The 17,683-nt window shown below is 32.6% G+C and overlaps 1 protein-coding gene across 1 annotated transcript; it reads left to right on the top strand.

The window, feature by feature from the left end:
- The first annotated feature begins 728 nt into the window (after positions 1–728).
- Positions 729–16,933, top strand: LOC125236945. Its single transcript, XM_048143864.1, has 25 exons — positions 729–815; positions 1,294–1,296; positions 1,626–1,628; positions 2,513–2,602; positions 5,266–5,271; positions 5,695–5,697; positions 6,102–6,128; positions 6,422–6,481; positions 6,915–6,941; positions 7,143–7,145; positions 7,332–7,352; positions 7,708–7,770; positions 8,756–8,788; positions 9,330–9,332; positions 9,515–9,535; positions 9,700–9,723; positions 10,787–10,816; positions 11,092–11,124; positions 12,269–12,328; positions 13,141–13,161; positions 13,270–13,290; positions 13,687–13,692; positions 13,809–13,838; positions 14,593–14,753; positions 16,869–16,933. The coding sequence occupies exons 1-24, from the start codon at positions 729–731 to the stop codon at positions 14,743–14,745; spliced, it is 828 nt and encodes a 275-aa protein (XP_047999821.1). The 3' UTR covers positions 14,746–14,753; positions 16,869–16,933.
- Positions 16,934–17,683: the final 750 nt, after the last annotated feature.

The following is a 17,683-nucleotide window of genomic DNA, read 5'->3' as shown; positions in this document are numbered from 1 at the left end:
ACTTTAGCAGTTTCATGTGCTCTGACAACCCCTATATGGGAAACAGGCGTGATTGTATGCATGTGTGTATAATGTATTTATATCACTGAGATTCGATGACTTTCGACGACAGGTGTCAAATAATAATCCTTGACAGCAAAAGAAATTAGTTCAGCTGAAAATCCGCAACCTGTCGAGGGTCAAATAAAAACTTGTCAGGCTTATATATGACACTTATTTCAGTTTACAGATAATATTTTTGGTAGCCTAAATTACCTAGGTACAGTCAGCATCAGTAGTAGTAATCATAATTATTATACACTGCACCAAAAGTATCTGAGATCCTGAATAACTTATCTAAATTATGTACAAATCGCGAACAGAAATATCTTGCCAACAAACCGTACTCTGGTTTAGCAGAAGTTAAAATTTAGTTTAAAGTTTTAGTTTTGAATAAACATTTATTTCATTTTCACTTTCATTTTTTGTATCACTCATCTCTTTTTTGTTTAGCAGTTGGTACTTCTGAAACGTTGTTTGGTCCGGTACTTTTGATTCTGAATGTACCTTCCTTACAAATATGAAATTCCTCTTCTCCTACATAATGAACTACCTCATACTAATTAACAAATGCCTAGCTATCGCTCATTAACCTTGAAAATTGTATAAGCAATTGATTATTAGGTGTAAAATTTGACATATTCAATTAAATTTGCCATTGTATATAAGTGCCAGGGTGAAATTTTTAGATGAAATCTTTTGACAACATGCGTGTCAGTTTGTTTCTGTGTTTTTTAGCTGCGCTTACGCAGGCCCAACGTAATGGTCCTGAACGAGTAAGTCCTGTTCTTTTTCGGAGTGGTATAAACGCATTATGCTATCCCCTAGCCTGGAAAGCCATTGAGGGGTTAAGTGGGGGGAGTCCCACTCCTACAATAAAAATAAAGTTTAAAACCAACCAACTCAACGACCAGTCACCGAGGGTTTCCTACCACACTTTAACTCTTTTAATTTCATTTAACTCTAAATAACTTCACTAGAAGTATACAACTAATGACCATTATTGTGTATAGCGCGGAGCACCATCTCTCGGTGAATTAGCTAACTAATTTTTGCTACCTGTATAAGTAGTATGTTGGTTTTTCCGGGATTATACTTTATAATGTTAACCGATTTAGACAGTATTCACTTTATTTGAAAGAAGAATTTTTGCTTAAAATCTTGTACTAATTTGAAGTACGATTTACATCCGCAAGGGTGCGATATTTAATAACACTAAAAGAAGCAATAAATTTATTTTACCACAATTTACAGCGGGTAAGTGACTTTTTTATATTTTTAGAAAAACCTGTTTTGTGCGTTAAACCGATTATGTATCTATATTTAAAAAAAATATGGTTAATATGAAAGTCAGTTTTAGTATAAGTAAAGGTAGCTTTACAACAAGATTTTTTTGATGTGATAAATAAAAAAAAACCTACCTATTTTAATTGACATCTAATTTAATAAGCGCCATTTGTATTATTATTATTAGATAGTTAGTATATATATACATATATATATATATATATATTTTTTCATTTAAATGCCCAAATTTGAATATTATAACAACTGAAATAAATTAATGCATTCCTTGCTCTTTACAGTTTGTGAGTATTTTTTCCTATTTCACTACAATGAAAAAGCCAGTCATTAGAATTAAAAGTAAAAGAATTATGTCCCTAACGTTTTAGTGGTAAGGGATCATCCATTAATTACGTCACACATTAAGGGGGAGGGAGGGGGTCGACGAAGTGTGACAATGTGTGACAAGGGGGAGGGAGGTGTCCTAAGTTTCGTGACGTCACATTTCAAAATCTATCATAATCTAAGGGTTAAAACACAACAGAGCATTCTTTATCTATAAATGTCTTGGACAAAACTTGATTCGTCGTTTTTTTTTAAACTTCTCAGTGAACACTCCAAAATCTCAGACTAAATCCATAAGCGTACCTACTCTTGTTACTGTAGTTAATTGTTTTGATTTTATTTCGTGTTGTAAAATGTCTATCGTATACCATAAAATAAATTTGTCTAAGCCATGTACATACAAATAGCTAAAAAACCGCCTTCAAAAATAAGCGCGTTACAAAACACGGAGAAACTAAAAAGCAAAAAATAATAAACTTTTGAATTCAGATTTCTTATCGGATTGCAATAATCTAAACATCCAAATTATAAACAAATCAATTATTTGTGTACATTGTTTTGATATACCTCAAACGGTTTGAGCAGCTTTTTCGATTAATGCTCTCAGCCATCGGAATTTTGACCGATTTCGTCATCGAGGAAATATCGTCATATTTCAAACAATTCAAACAAAATCTCAACAAATTATATACCTAAACCCTCCTTATGAATCACTGTATTTATATATGAAAACCGCATGAAAACTCGCTCAGGATTTTTGAGTTTATAGCAAACACACGCACACACAGAGGCGGAGGGGGACTTTGTTTTATAAGGTGTGGACATAGAGATTGTTTGTTTCCAGGAATTTAAAGCAAGAGAAGAAAAAGCCGACGGAACCATCAATCAAATAGTTTTCCAAACCCTCTCAGCAGTGAAGAAGCAGATCGATGATGTAAGTTAGCACTATTATGTATTAAAACACTACAAAAAAAGTACGCTTCGAATATCACATTTTGGATGATTTAGGAAAAAAAAAACGTACCTCCAGAACCGTTTCTCCTAGAAGCTAGGTTCCAAGGACAAAATGAAAGGAAATGACATCACAAATACCCCAAAAATTTTGTCGGTGTATGTGCCAAACGTCAAGTATGTATAATACCACAATAACTGAATTCACATATTAAAAAAATAGCTTTCGGCGAGATTTGAACCCGCATCCACTGCAAACAATGCACAGCTTTTAACCAATTGACTTGAGCTACGGAAACCACGCTCGACCCTCGGAAATCTTTTACGCGCCCAGCAAAAAAAAATTTTAAATCTAACTGCCGCTTGATCATAAACATCATATATTGTATATTTTATATTTCTTATATGAATATATATTTCTTTCATATACGTAAAAATCTGTATTTGTTTCCAATTTCCAGTGTATTGTATGTGTACCAAATGTCCGTTTTTTTTAAGGTAACATAGGTACCTACTCTTCCTTTGCTTACGCTATGTTTTTTACTTGATATCGTATTAAATTTTATTTATTTTGTTTACAGTTGGCGGTATGAACTTTTTATTTTAATAGTTTATATGTCCCACTGCTTGGTAAAGGTTACCCCTGTTTTGCACCACTCGTTATAACTTTGTGCGTGCTCCCGTCAACCGTCTCAAAATGAGTTCAGGCGGGTAAGCATGGTCGCGTGATATAGCTTATAACGGTGCGTCAGTTTCCCAAAGACTTACAGACCTGAAAAATGTTGAGTTTGAAGTTTAAATAATCGCTTCAATAAATTAATTAGGTCACAAACTAATAAGAATGCTAACTTCTTACCAAAATGAATCAAGCCGTCAATATTTACATGTTAAACAATTAACAACCTACGACCATAAATTTAAAATTCAATTAATGGAAATTAAAACAAAATTTCAACCACCTTTAAAAATACTTAACAGAAATATAAATAATATTTATTATGTTCTCGATGAGTAACATTATTTTTTTTTACAGAAACAACCACAACTTTTGACAGGATCTAAAAATAATAAGGTAAAATATCTATGCGTTTGAGTCGTCAATTTCTGAAAGTGCTGCGATAAAATAAAAATTAAATAAAATAGTAGAAGGACAAATTCAATTTGAATAAAACAGTTTTTTTTTTAAATTATGAAATACATACATAGTTACTAAACTGTGTAATGTAATGAATTTAAAAAATACTATCATATCCTTAACTATTTATGACTTTTAGTTGTACGCCGTCCCGATTTGAACTTAAATAAAATAAAAATTAAAGAAATAAATAATCCTGTTTTTTCTCTGTTTTCAGACCGTGAAAGAAGCAAAGGATACTGCCGTGGTATTTATAAATAAAACAAATTAATTATCGAGTATATTATACAGAATTACTATCAAAGTAAAATGTGTAATCACAGTGCAAAAACTGATATTCCTTGACACAGATTAAAAACTTTGAAACTCAGTTTTGACCATATGGCCCGTATTCTTAACTTGACATGTTGAACTTAATGATAAAAAATTGACAAATATTAATATCATCGTCACCTATCTGAGAATCAACCAAATGTTTAACGCCATCTAGGTGACCGTACATTTCTCTTGATAGTTCCGAGGTAGCTTAGTTGTTTTCTCTTAGACTTATCTGTTTATACGGAGTTATAATATGTATTTGATAAAACTTATTAAAAAATGGTATAAGCTGCACGCTGACAACGAAACACAAATATTTTATTTTTATATTGATTTAGACTAACACGATTTGCACTCATAATTTTAGAACAAAACGGGACTTAATCGCGTAAACACTTACATTTATATTAGGCCCGACGTTTCGAACATCACATTATGTTCGTGGTCACGGGTAGACTGGCGAGGAATTGCATCAACATCTTCTAGCCGCGCGAGTTTCTCGAACTACCCGCACTTGTTCTTGATTATTCACTTTTGCGCTAGGCCGCCACACACCGGCACACCGGCTGATGTCGTGAGTGTTGTGTGTAGGCAAAGTGACAACCCTAGCGCAAAAGTGAATAATCAAGAACAAGTGCGGGTAGTTCGAGAAACTCGCGCGGCTAGAAGATGTTGATGCAATTCCTCGCCAGTCTACCCGTGACCACGAACATAATGTGATGTTCGAAACGTCGGGCCTAATATAAATGTAAGTGTTTACGCGATTAAGTCCCGTTTTGTTCTAAAATTATTTTATTTTTGATTTCAAGGATTCCATTTTTTTCCAATTGAACTGATGATCTGAGTAGTTAAAATGTTATGTATAATTTATAAACTTCAGCTTGATAGTTTTTATAGAAAACATTTTGTGTTGAGAAAAATGATTAAACATCGACATCGCCCAGAACGGTCCAGCACACAACAAAAAATTAAAAAACGATAATAATAAAAAATGCTATTTAAATTTTTTTGCAGCAAGCCAAAAAACTTTTGCAAAAACTCAGAAAAAGGTGAGGTTTGTGTTATAAAAAAAATAGAAGAAAATAAGGATGTCATTATGCCGGTTTTTTTAGTGTTCTGAAATGTATCATGCTATTTTACGTTGACGTAAATAAATATAGACTAATAAATATAAAGTATTATATTAATTACAGATGGCTGTACGTATAGTATACTATTGTTTATTTACTTTAATATTTAAATTTAAATTTCTTGAGTACAAGCGTGCACTGGATCACAAAATCATGTTTTTATTGTTTTACAAAAAAATTTAATAGTAAATGTGACAGCAACATTTTTTTATCTACAACTGTGCAAAGTAATCACAAATATTGAATAATTTGATGAAATTTATTTACTTTGATGTTTTATAATTTTATTTTGTTCATGGTGTGATGAACATTTTTTTTTTAATTGGTGGCAAAGTTTGTTTAACCTTCGTGCCTTCAAACCCTCGCCACGCTCAAGATTCCACTACACAATATAGGTATCTTTCGCTTGCTCGGGTATCAATATCGGCACGTTCTGTTAAACAACACATTGTGTTGTAAAACAAATAACTATTATGTAATTAATTTTTTCAGGCGGTGAGTTAACATATATTCTTTTTCATTAAAGTACACTGTTTTTTTTTTAAATATTTTCTATAAATATTTCCAAATAAATAAAGATATAAGAAAAACATGCATTTTCTGGTGTTAACAAGCCCTTTCCTTAATTTGCCACCTACAAACATGTACTAAATGCGTGCTTGCATAATTTAAGTAGCATAATTTTGCATAAAACCGGCGTGACTCAGGAGACCGTAACCGTGGCAATAACAGGCAAGAAAAAGTTGATGCACCCATTTGACAAGTAGGGAGTTCCTATATCGATAAACTCAACTATCATTAAAAATGATAGCTGAGTTTATCGATATAAGAACTTTGTATTTAACAAATGCGTGTTCTATTTTGAACTACACAATATTAATAACATTACAATATTCCAGGACGTCAAAAAAATTAAACAAAAATGTGTAAGTATATAATAAAGATTACGGAAATTTGGAGGAATCGACTGAAGCTTTTTTTTTATTTAACTATTATGAAAAAGTACCTTTTAAATTAGATATGTATGTTTGAAAACATACTATACCTGCATGATTTCGAAAATCACAATTTTATATATCCAAAATACTGTTACTTTAGAACTGGGAATTAAAAGCTACAATTCCTTTTTAATAGAGTTTCTGTTAACATGCTTTTTTGGAAGTCCAAGACTCGTTTTATGCAAATCTCGAATTAACAAATTATTTTACTTTTATTTTAGGACGAAAAAATACACAAAGTCGTTAAAAAACTTGGTGCGATTGGTGACAATTTAGATACCGTAAGTATTTTTTTTTGCTATATTTATGTTTTATTATATTTTATGGTAGATAAATACAATTATAAATTAGCTTACTTCACAGATATCAAAATTTGTATTTTTTAAAATTATAATTAACTCTTGAATTGCTATATCAATTTAAAAAATCAACCGGCCAAGTGCGAGTTGCCGCTGTACGAAATAATGCTTATTAGTTAACTTCAATTCAAGTCTTCAAAGTTAGATATGTAAGTAACTGAAGTAAATTTTATTGAAAATTGGAACTGAACCATCGGTGGGCGAGTCCGTTGCACACTTGCTTTTTTTATAAAATGCGGCCTTAGTTTGTAAGTCCTACTAATAACATATATGTGTCCATGCGAAATAAAAAACATTCATTCATTCATTATAATTGCTTCGGTAGATAATAACTATTAATTTGTTTATTTTACAGAAACATTTAAGCAAAGGAGAATCAAAGGTATTAATTACTAATTTACTGATTTATTAATGCACATATTTGTGGTATCATTCGTAGACATAATTATATAGTTGAAAAAAAAAAATATATTTACAAATGCGCACATTGGTATGAGCATATCTCTTTCCAGTCTCCAATCCCATTAAAGTAGAAAACTTATTTTTTTTATTAATGTCATATAATTAACTAATTTCATTTCAGCTGGTAAATAATTTTCGTTTATTTTTAACGGAATGAAATAAATAAGTATTATTAAAGCATTCTCACTCTAGTTTTGATTAAGGTAATAATTGACCAATAAAGCTTTTGGCTCTCAATGTACTAAATATATGTAATATTTTCTATAAATAAATATCTTACAATATTTTTGAAATATTTTTTTGTCTGTAGTTAAATCAAGTGATGGTCGAGGTATGTAAAACTATTATTATTAGTCTAAGAAAATGTATTCTTATATTTTTTATAAGACGAATACGATGTTCCAACTAAATAAAACGGACTTCAAGGGCCTATTTTAGATATTAGCTAGCTTTTAAGTTTAGGCTTAGTTTTTTATATCACTATTTACGTATTATCTTCATGTAAATAAATAACTATTCATATTAAAATAAAAACGCGATCGTTTTTTCGTATGGACAGCAAATAACTCTATGGGACATAAATAGGTGGTTTTGTAATATTCAAATTGAGTATTTTCTAACGATAGCAAACTTGACATTCAAATTTTATCCCTCTAACAATAACATTACTGAAAAATAAATTTCAGGGTATTGCTGTTGAAGCAATGAGGTTGACAGGAGATGTTCATGATCAAATGATGAAAACATTGGTAAATACCTTATTATGTTATTATAAGCATAGCTGGGCATTAACTCGTTAATTAACAAAGTTAACATTTCGATTGACGGATTAAATTTTAAGTTAACTATAAAATTGTTAACGGACTCGTTAACTTCCGTGAATATTTTCCGAGTACGTTAATCGTTAATCCAGCAGGGCAGGCGATATCTACGCTGCGAAAAACACGTTCTAAACGCTACTATAAAAGCCCGAAGTACGGCAAATTTTAGGATTTACCGGTGTCGATCACTAAAAGCCCGAAATATTACCTAAAGAAATATTGTTCACGTGGCTTTGTTTGCTTTTACCAACATTTATTCGGTGAATCCTAAGTTTTTTGAATATAATACATTATTAATTACTGACTGATACAACTATTTAAATACCTACAATAAAATTCATTTTTTTTTCACGTGTTGACGGATTATCGATTAACTTTAACTTACGTTAAATGTGTCGGAATGTATTGCTTTAATGATTCACGAAGTTAACATTTTTAGTAATGGATTAGCGATTATCGAAGTTAACTATTTGATTAACGGTGCCCAGCTGTGTACCCATAATACCACACATTATAAGACCAGTAGTAACTCTTCTAACTAACGTACGCCGCGAGGCATGTATGTGTGCGCGCCGTGTACGTACGCAACACATGTAAGCGGATGAGAATGAACGAGAATGAATTCAATGAATACCTATTTCTCATCCGCTTGCATTCTACTGAGCAATTTTAATTTGGGATCTACTTAGTGTACCAAGCCAACCTAAGCCACTTTAGAACCATGTATTGACACCGTGCTTTATATGGCTTAGCTGTTACTTGGGTCCTTATTCTGAAGAAGTTGGTAGAGTACAGTAGCCTAGGATCCAAATTAGCTCACTGTATTTATTTTGTAGTTTTTAAGTATTTCATATGCTACTCCCACAATTTCTTTAGTACCTACTACATTTTAATTTCTTGCTTTTTTTTTCAGGATAGAGAAAATGCACCTATGGCAGCAAAAGTGGTACGCTTTTATTTATAATTTAGACAATTTATATAATCTGTACTTTTAGACATTTAATTAGTTAGTACCTACATTTTCGGGTTGTTACAAACATTTATCGGTTCTCCAAACAAATACAAAAACCAAGTGGATCTATCGCTGAGGTATTTGATCATGTAATTTTTTTTTTTACCCACAGCTGGGACCCATTTCTCGAAGTTACAAGTTACTATTTACAGGTGGTTGTCAATATCGAATATGACAAGTTGGAAAGAGAGTTCCGCTTGTAACTTGTAACTTTCAATTTTGAGAAATAGGCCCCTATTATAAGGAACCTTTTGAGCGTATTTTTTTATACTTATTTAAATACCTAAAGATACAGAGAAATCTCTAATAATCATACGGACTAAACAGTGCAAAAAAGTTTTTTTTTATAAATCAATGTGTTCAATTAATATACCTACCCTACCAATAGATGTCTCATTTCGAATTCACTTTTTTCCACACTCGTATTGTAATATTGTATATACTCAAAACGTATTCACGGATATGTTTTTTACAGCTGGTTTGTATCTTTTAAATGTTTCAATATTCATATATTTTGTATAATGATTATAATAACAAAATACTAAATAAATAATAAATATGATATGACTAAATATAACGTTGAATCATATTTTTCAAGGTAAATAATTTTAATAGTGTTTAAAAATATATTTGAGTAATTCCTTTTTTTTTTATCAATAGGTCGCGCAAGTTGTGACAGAGGTAAGATTTATATTACTGGAACATAATTATTTCGTTGTTATTTATTTAAAAAAAAATATATTTTGCATATAATACAAAAAATGTGGTTTGGCAAATTTCGAACTACATTTTACTAGTACTAGTTCTATAAAAAATTAAGTAAAACTAATTCGAAATGATTTCAGAAATTAAGTGACGACACCAAGAAGGTAATTAAATTAGAAACATACTTATATAATTATATTGTGTTATAATGTAAATTAAGATCAAAGCTTCTTCAATATTTATTTCAGTAATATTTAAAATAATGAGTTGGTTTAAATACTATCTTAATCATTATGTCCGAAGGTCGGACAAATGGGCGTCATTGCTCGCAATAACATGGACATGACTCAAAAGTTTGATTGAATGTGTTACCTGTAATTTTATTTGTATACGTTGTAAATAAAAACACAGACTTCTTATTGTGTAAATTTATTAAACTAAATAAACAATATTTTTTATTATTTATTTATTTATTGCACAATTGAAAAAAGTACAAATGGTGGACTTAAACTTAACTTAAATTGCCTTAAGGCATTTTTTTCTAAATTTTCTGTGCTAAGTTTATTCCTTTTGACGTCCAAAATATACTTATGAGCTGAAAAACTCCGTTCGCACTCTACTGAAGTTAATCGAGCAAATATTAATACTTTAATAGAAATAAATCCATGCAAATAGGATTAAGAGTCTATTTTGTCTTCTATGTATTGGATGACAGATTCTAAATCTGCATTTCTTTTAAGTCCTGCTTCCATTTTTCCTTGCAAACTGATTCCTATTTCACCTTGAATGCTTTGCAATGTCAAAAAATAGATTGCGTTGTTTTTCTAAAAGGAAATAAAAAAGGTATTTTAGTATACCATTGAAATCTTATCAATTATCATTATTACTATATCATCAATCATTTAATTAATTAATCAAACTTTCGAGTCATGTCCATGTGATTGCGAGCAATGACACCCGACCCGACCTCTGATTATGTCAAACGAAACGAACACTACGCGTAAATTCATTTAATTTGACGTCTTATATGCATTGATAGCTATAATATCTATATAGGTACTGAATGTTAAAGTAATTATAAATATTAAAAATTATATTACGTAATAATCTCAAAAACTATAGTGGCATAAGAACAACAAAATATGCCACGTGAGTTTTATTATTGTTTGTTACAAATGTTCTAAAATATTTTCATTTAATATCTGCATATTTCTTTGTATTTTCCAGGAAATCAAAAAACTAGTAAACGGAAAACAGGTAAAGCACAAACAATTATTTCTAGTTTTTCATCGCGATTCAGCGTGTATTCTGCCTGCGTGGTGGACATTGTGCCACTGCAATAATTATTTATAAAAAAAAAACCAAACTGCATGAACTGAACCCGAGTCTTCAGCTCAAGCCGCGTAAGCTGAAAACCCACAAGATGGGTTCGATTCCCGGCTCGGCCACCAGTGGGCCTTGTCATTTTTTCTTTCGTGTATGATATCTATTTCAATATTATAATAAATAATCTTTTTCTTCTTTCGTTCAAGGATCCGGATGACGACGTTGGAGTCGCAGACACAGTAATACATCTATCTTTAAAAAATAACAAGAGATAGTCCCTGTATTATTCTCTGATTTACTTACTGAAATATTTAAGTTTTCTTCTGTTGTAAGCTGCCGGGCCTCCGAAGGTGAAAGAAACGCGTAAATATGTATGGGGCTGTAGAGTAACATCTATTTACACAAACACAATAATATATACAAAAAAACCGGCCAAGAGCGTGTCGGGCCACGCTCAGTGTAGGGTTCCGTAGTTTTCCGTATTTTTCTCAAAAACTACTGAACCTATCAAGTTCAAAACAATATTCCTAGAAAGTCTTTATAAAGTTCTACTTTTGTGATTTTTTTCATATTTTTTAAACATATGGTTCAAAAGTTAGAGGGGGGAAGGACGCACTTTTTTTTCCTTTATGAGCGATTATTTCCGAAAATATAAATATTATCAAAAAACAATCTTAGCAAACCCTTATTCATTTTTAAATACCTATCCAACAATATATAACACGTTGGGGTTGGAATGAAAAAAAATATCAGCCCCCACTTTACATGTAGGGGGGGTACCCTAATAAAACATTTTTTTCCATTTTTTATTTTTGCACTTTGTTGGCGTGATTGATATACATATTGGTACCAAATCTCAGCTTCCTAGTGCTTACGGTTACTGAGATTATCCGCGGACGGACGGACGGACGGACGGACGGACAGACAGACATGGCGAAACTATAAGGGTTCCTAGTTGACTACGGAACCCTAAAAACTAGCTATTTACACGAAAAATTACAAAAGTATGTGCAAAAGAAACGTGCCTCATTGAGTGTTCGAGTGCGAAATAATCTGTACTAACAACAAAAGACGCGCGCTGGCAGCGGCGCTAGCTTCAGCGCTAGCTTCGTTCCGACGCCATGACAGTTTACAATTTGACGGTTTCGCTTTGTAAGATTATAATCTGACGTAAAAATAATCCGTCAAATTTTGAACTGTACGTTACGGGTCACAATATTTCGTTAGTTCATGATCTCGCTAGTGAAATTATAAACTAACGGTTTTTACAATTTTACGGTGACATATAGATATTATATAACGCATATAAGCGCATGCGTTGACTAATTATTATTATGTAAGTGCATAATTAATAATTTATTTATTGTTTTTCTTCCATTCAAGGAGCCTCTGACCCCTGAAGAAATTGACGGTGAGGTCATCGGGGTCACTGACGACGACCAGGTAATTTTTGATTTTATATAGGTACACTATAAGTTTAATTAGAAAAATCCAGATTTTTCCATTTTTACAAGCTTTTATTTACTCCCACCTGTCGAGCTACCCCCTTGTCTGTATGTAATGAAATCTGGGCATTTTCGCGAGAAATGCCAAACCAAAAATATTTTTCCTAAGGTCGGTAAATTTTATATTTTTCCTACTCAGAATCACGAGCCCTTTCCATCTAGGTCAAAAAATGGTCCCAAAATTTTCTATTATTTTGCATATTTTCACTTTGTAACCGCTGTACAAAGTGTTTGAAAAAAGGTAACGAAGTGGAAAAAATTAATTTGGGACGCTTTTTTACCTACTAGGATGAAAAGGGCTCGTGATTCTGAGTAGAAAAACATTAAATTTACCTATTTTAGAAAAAAAAGTTTTTGAACTTTTTTTCGAAAATGTCCATGTTGCAAGCTAGATTTGACCCATTTCCCGGTCTCTGATTGTGCTGAAATTTTGCACACATATGTAAATCACGTCACAATTATGGTACCATGCACCTAATCTGATGATGGAGCAGAAAAAAGGCCATAGGAACTCTGTAATGAAATGTTGAATTTTAGAAACGTCTCAGAGAACAATTGACTGTTGAAAAAAAAGTACAGTCGGCGATAAAAGTTTGTGTAAATTTTTTTGCGAAAATAAAATTATTGAGATTTTGATATTTCAATACGTTCAATTTTAAACAAAGAGTTTTTTTTATCGTGGAAGGTACCATATTAGTCAATCGCAATTTTTCACCATTGAAAAAACGTATTTTTTTTGCTTAATATTAGGATGGCAACGGCAACGAACAGGTACTTATACAAATTAAGTATATATTATCATTATATTCTCTTATATTTAGTAAAAGTTTCTCCACAAGCGAGATTAAATAAAATAAAAAAAAAATTTTTACATTTTAGACAGACGAAGACGTTGTTGAGGTACCTACCTTGTCATTTTTTTTAACCACAATTAATATGAATTAAAAACTGAGTGCGAGTCATAAGTATATTGAGTAGCTTTAAGTACTAAATAAAATAGTTATATTTGTTTTTATTTATCAATGGTTCTGCTGATTTCAAAATAATTTTCAGAGGAAGTATGCATAAGAAGTTAGTTTTCGTAAAAACTCTACGAAGAAAGTTTGTCTGACATTTATTTCTTTTATGAGCTCACAGCCCAAAAATTGGAAGGGGGGCACAATTATTTCAACCACAAGAGCTCATCCCCCAAAATATTGAAACAAATAACTCCAGTCCCTTTATATTATGTATTTTTAATGATACCGGTATGCCATATGTTACAGTAATTTAACTAAATAAATATTTTTCTTTTAGTTACAGGTAGGCTCTACTTAAAAATATATTATTTTTATAAAATTTCGCTTAGAAACTAAAGCGGCTTAACAAAATTCATTTACATTCCAAACATTATAAAAATATACAATTTTTTTCTTTAGGAATATCCAATGGACGGCAATCAGGAGCAGGTAATAGATAAACATGTTACGATACTTGACTTTTTTAAATCAGAGGAAGGAAGTTTTTAATAAACATTTTTTTTATAGGAGCAAAATTGCTGAAATGGAAAGGAGCCCCCTCTTTCGATCTGGGAATTTTAGTTAAATATACTCGTGTTCCCGACTAGAAATTGCGAAATAATCTTTAAAATAGAGGTACCGCTCTCCACTGTTTCCTCCTCCAAAACTTAATTTTCCTAACGAAATATGAGAATCTGAATAACAATGAAATTGTCTGTGTCAGACTGTTTAGTTTTTTTAGCTAATCGTTATAAATTTGGAACATCACACCTTTTTTGCGGCATAATCAATTAGGCAGTTTTTACAAAATTTTGAAGTGCCTTTAAAAATAAGAATACCGAAAAAAGAAAAACGGTCCGACAGAGATGAAAATAATGATAATCTGTGTTGAAAAAAATATTGCTTTAGCTTCAAAAACCAGGGAGGATAAAGTCCGACACAGATTATTTCATTGTTATACAGATTCTCAAATTTCGTTACGAATAATTAAGTTTTGAAGAAGGACAGTCGAGAGTGGTGACTCGATTTTAAAGATTTTTTTCGCAATATCTTTTTACTGAGTTGTTCTCACAGGACATTTTTTTTCGTAAATCTAGTTAATAACACTAGTATATTAAACTAGAATTCCCTAAATGAAAAGGAGGTTCCTTTCCATTTCAGCATTTTCGCTCCTGTAGCGTCTTAATATAAATTTTACGTTCAGGCCGTTGACGACGAATCGACATCGACAGACGACAGCGACAGCGGACCACAAAAGATGCAAGGAAATGGACTCGGATACGGCTCCAAGAAAAAGATGTGTCTGTTTACACCCCGCAGTAGACAGTACTGCCTTAGTCAGGAGAAGGCTCTCTGAGGACTGAGGTACCTACAGACATACATACAATCACGCCTTAGGCCTGATTTCACGCGGACTGACCGCGGGGAAATTATCCGCACGACCAATTTGTATGATGATGTTGTCTGCAGGCAAGCACGGTCGCTTGATAAAGGATATAACGTCAGGCCGTCCTTTTCGCACTATTTGTAAGTGCGGTAGGGACGCACTGTTGCGATAAAGTTTATCCAAGTAGTGTGCTACGCCCGCTGAACTTAAAACATTATTAGTCCAGTCCGGATCGGTCCGCGTGACACTAAAACCAACCATATACAGCCACAATTACACCTGCAGCAACCTATGGATCCATTTACACTAATGAAAAGCTTACGGAAGTTTTGTGATTTTCAACCTACTGGAAGTTTACATTGTTGCAAGCAACCAAAGTTGAGAAGAAAAAAAACTACCGCCCTTGTTACTTATTCGTAAGTCCAAAACTTGCTGTGAGTCGCTTCCATATAAGCAAACTCGTACCCATTTACACTTGAAAGTTTTCAGCTTACGAAAGTAGTCAAAACTTACCGTAAGCTGCTTATAAAAACCATTTACATTTGAAAATTTTGCATAAGTCGCTTACGTAAGCGGTAAAACTCACAGATGTTAAGGCGGCCATACAATCACGCCTCAATCCCTTAAAGGGTAAACAGTAAGTTTCAGTGCCACTCTTGGCAAAAAAGGAGTTGCAAGAAAACGTAAATTGTGACATTGCAGTGACAGGTTGCCAGTGTCTCGCTTTAACCCTTACTCAATTTAACCCTTAATATAAACAAGCTGTAGAAATAATTAATTTACATGAGCAAATGGGCGAGGATAGGATAAATAGGGGATATAATTTCTTGTGTTTTCATATGTAAATGTTGACCTATTTGTTGTTCTTATAAATATATATTTTTAATGTAATAGGCGAGAGGCTGGCAACCTGTCACTGCAATGACACAATTTGGATTTCTTTCAACCGCTTTTTGCCAAGACTGGCACTGAAACTTCGTAGTTCATGTGCTCTGCCTACCCCTTTATGGGATACAGGCGTGATTAATGTATGTACATGAGCAAATATTAAATACACAGTGTAACTTGAGACATCGAAAGATTAACCACTGTGTTTTCTGAGGCCAACAGAATTAAAAATATGAAGTTTCAAAAAAAGATTTTTTTTAATTTTTTGGTGGAAATGATCAGGAAATTATGATTATTATTTCCTTACAGTATTTTCTAACACATGTATAACAATCAGCCTTGAGAAATTAAGGAAAGTTACTACGGCCGAACTAGCTAATATAGCCTGTCAACCAAATTTTGGCAGTAGCAATGTATATCAAACTAAAGTATGGTATCCCTATGAAACGAACAAAAACCAGCAATGTACGTCGAATAGCCACAGATATTTTTTTTTCAAGGGGCTCGCTCCTTCCTTACGAATTAGATAATGTATTAAAAAGGGACGGATATGTGCTAGTTATTTCTCTTTTTGGTAGGACGGAGATTTCCACAGATAAGATACAAATGACACGCGAATTTCCACCGATTTTCAAAACTAGTGTTGCTAGCCCGCGATTTTTCAAATTTGCCGCCTTTTTCTAGTGACAATATTTGGTTGGCGGTCTATATGTAGACATTAAACCTCAACACGAACTCTACGTTTTTGAATCTTTGAGAAAATGAGGAAGGTTGTAATTATTTTCTGAATAAAGTGAAGGTTGCCTTAAATCTAGTGTGAACAGGCATCTTCTGGGCGGGCTCACTCCATCGCAGGCCACGTCTTTGCTTTGGCCACGGCTTTGGATAGTCAGTGGCCAAGAGTAAGGCACTGGTCCCACCGCGAGCTAGTAAGCTATGAGCTATCGGCTATAAAAACGAACAAAAGATAATCACTCCCGTGTAAATAAAAGAGACACGGCGATGTTTATAGTTACTCGCCCAGCGGTGAGCTATCAAAATCGCCGTGTCTCTTTTATTTGCACGGGAGTGCTTATCTTTTGTTCGTTTTTGAAGCCGATAGCTCATAGCTTACTAGCTCGCGATGGGACCAGTGCCTAAGCCCAATTATCATTAAAAAATATATACTTTTATTAAATATTATTAAAAATACATTTCTTTTTCAGTGCCTGGTGGATTCTACTGCTTCATTTATTAAGTCGAGCATTCAATAAATAAATAAATAACTTTATTTGTGTGTTATTCGTCTTTTTATGAACCTACTACCATTTAAATGAAAATCCAGCACTTATTAATAACAATATTCAACTTCCACGAGCGACTCGAGTTTGAAATATTGTTACGCCACTAGTTACTTACAATGTTTTTCATCAGATTTGCAATATAAGAAATATGTGAAAAGATTTAAATAAATTGGATATGGTAGATATTTTATAACTCCCTTGGGAGAGTAATTTTTTTCTATAACTCACGCTCAGCCTGCATGTAATAGCTTATTTAGAGTGCAAGTGTGATGAAAAATATTTAGGGACCACCTGAAGTCCTAGGCAGCTGAAATTTTCTATGGAAGCTAATATTATAAATAAATATAAAACAAAAAAATAACAAAATTAAAAAAAAAAAACCCCGACCGCGACCTAGTAAACCGATTTTCATGAAACATGGCTAAGAACACTCCTGACTAACTCAGCTTTCAGACAAAAAAAAACTAAATCGGTTCATTAGTTCGGGATCTACAATGCCACAGACAGACACACACAAAGACAGGCGTTCGAAAAGCCACGTAGCGTTTCCACTTCAATTTATTCTCATATGATTGCCAACTTGCCAAATTTATTTTTTTCTGCCGCTGCGTACCATACTTTCATACTTATTCTGATTACCAACCCACAAATATTAATATCCAGGGGGCCGATTTTTGAATCTCAGCCATTCGATTTCGTAAAATTCGTTCAATAATATCTCCACTATTACGATTTAA

This window comes from Leguminivora glycinivorella, chromosome 20 (genome assembly GCF_023078275.1).
Source record: "Leguminivora glycinivorella isolate SPB_JAAS2020 chromosome 20, LegGlyc_1.1, whole genome shotgun sequence".
Lineage (NCBI taxonomy): Eukaryota > Metazoa > Arthropoda > Insecta > Lepidoptera > Tortricidae > Leguminivora > Leguminivora glycinivorella.
This window is presented reverse-complemented; position numbering and strand designations above follow the sequence as displayed.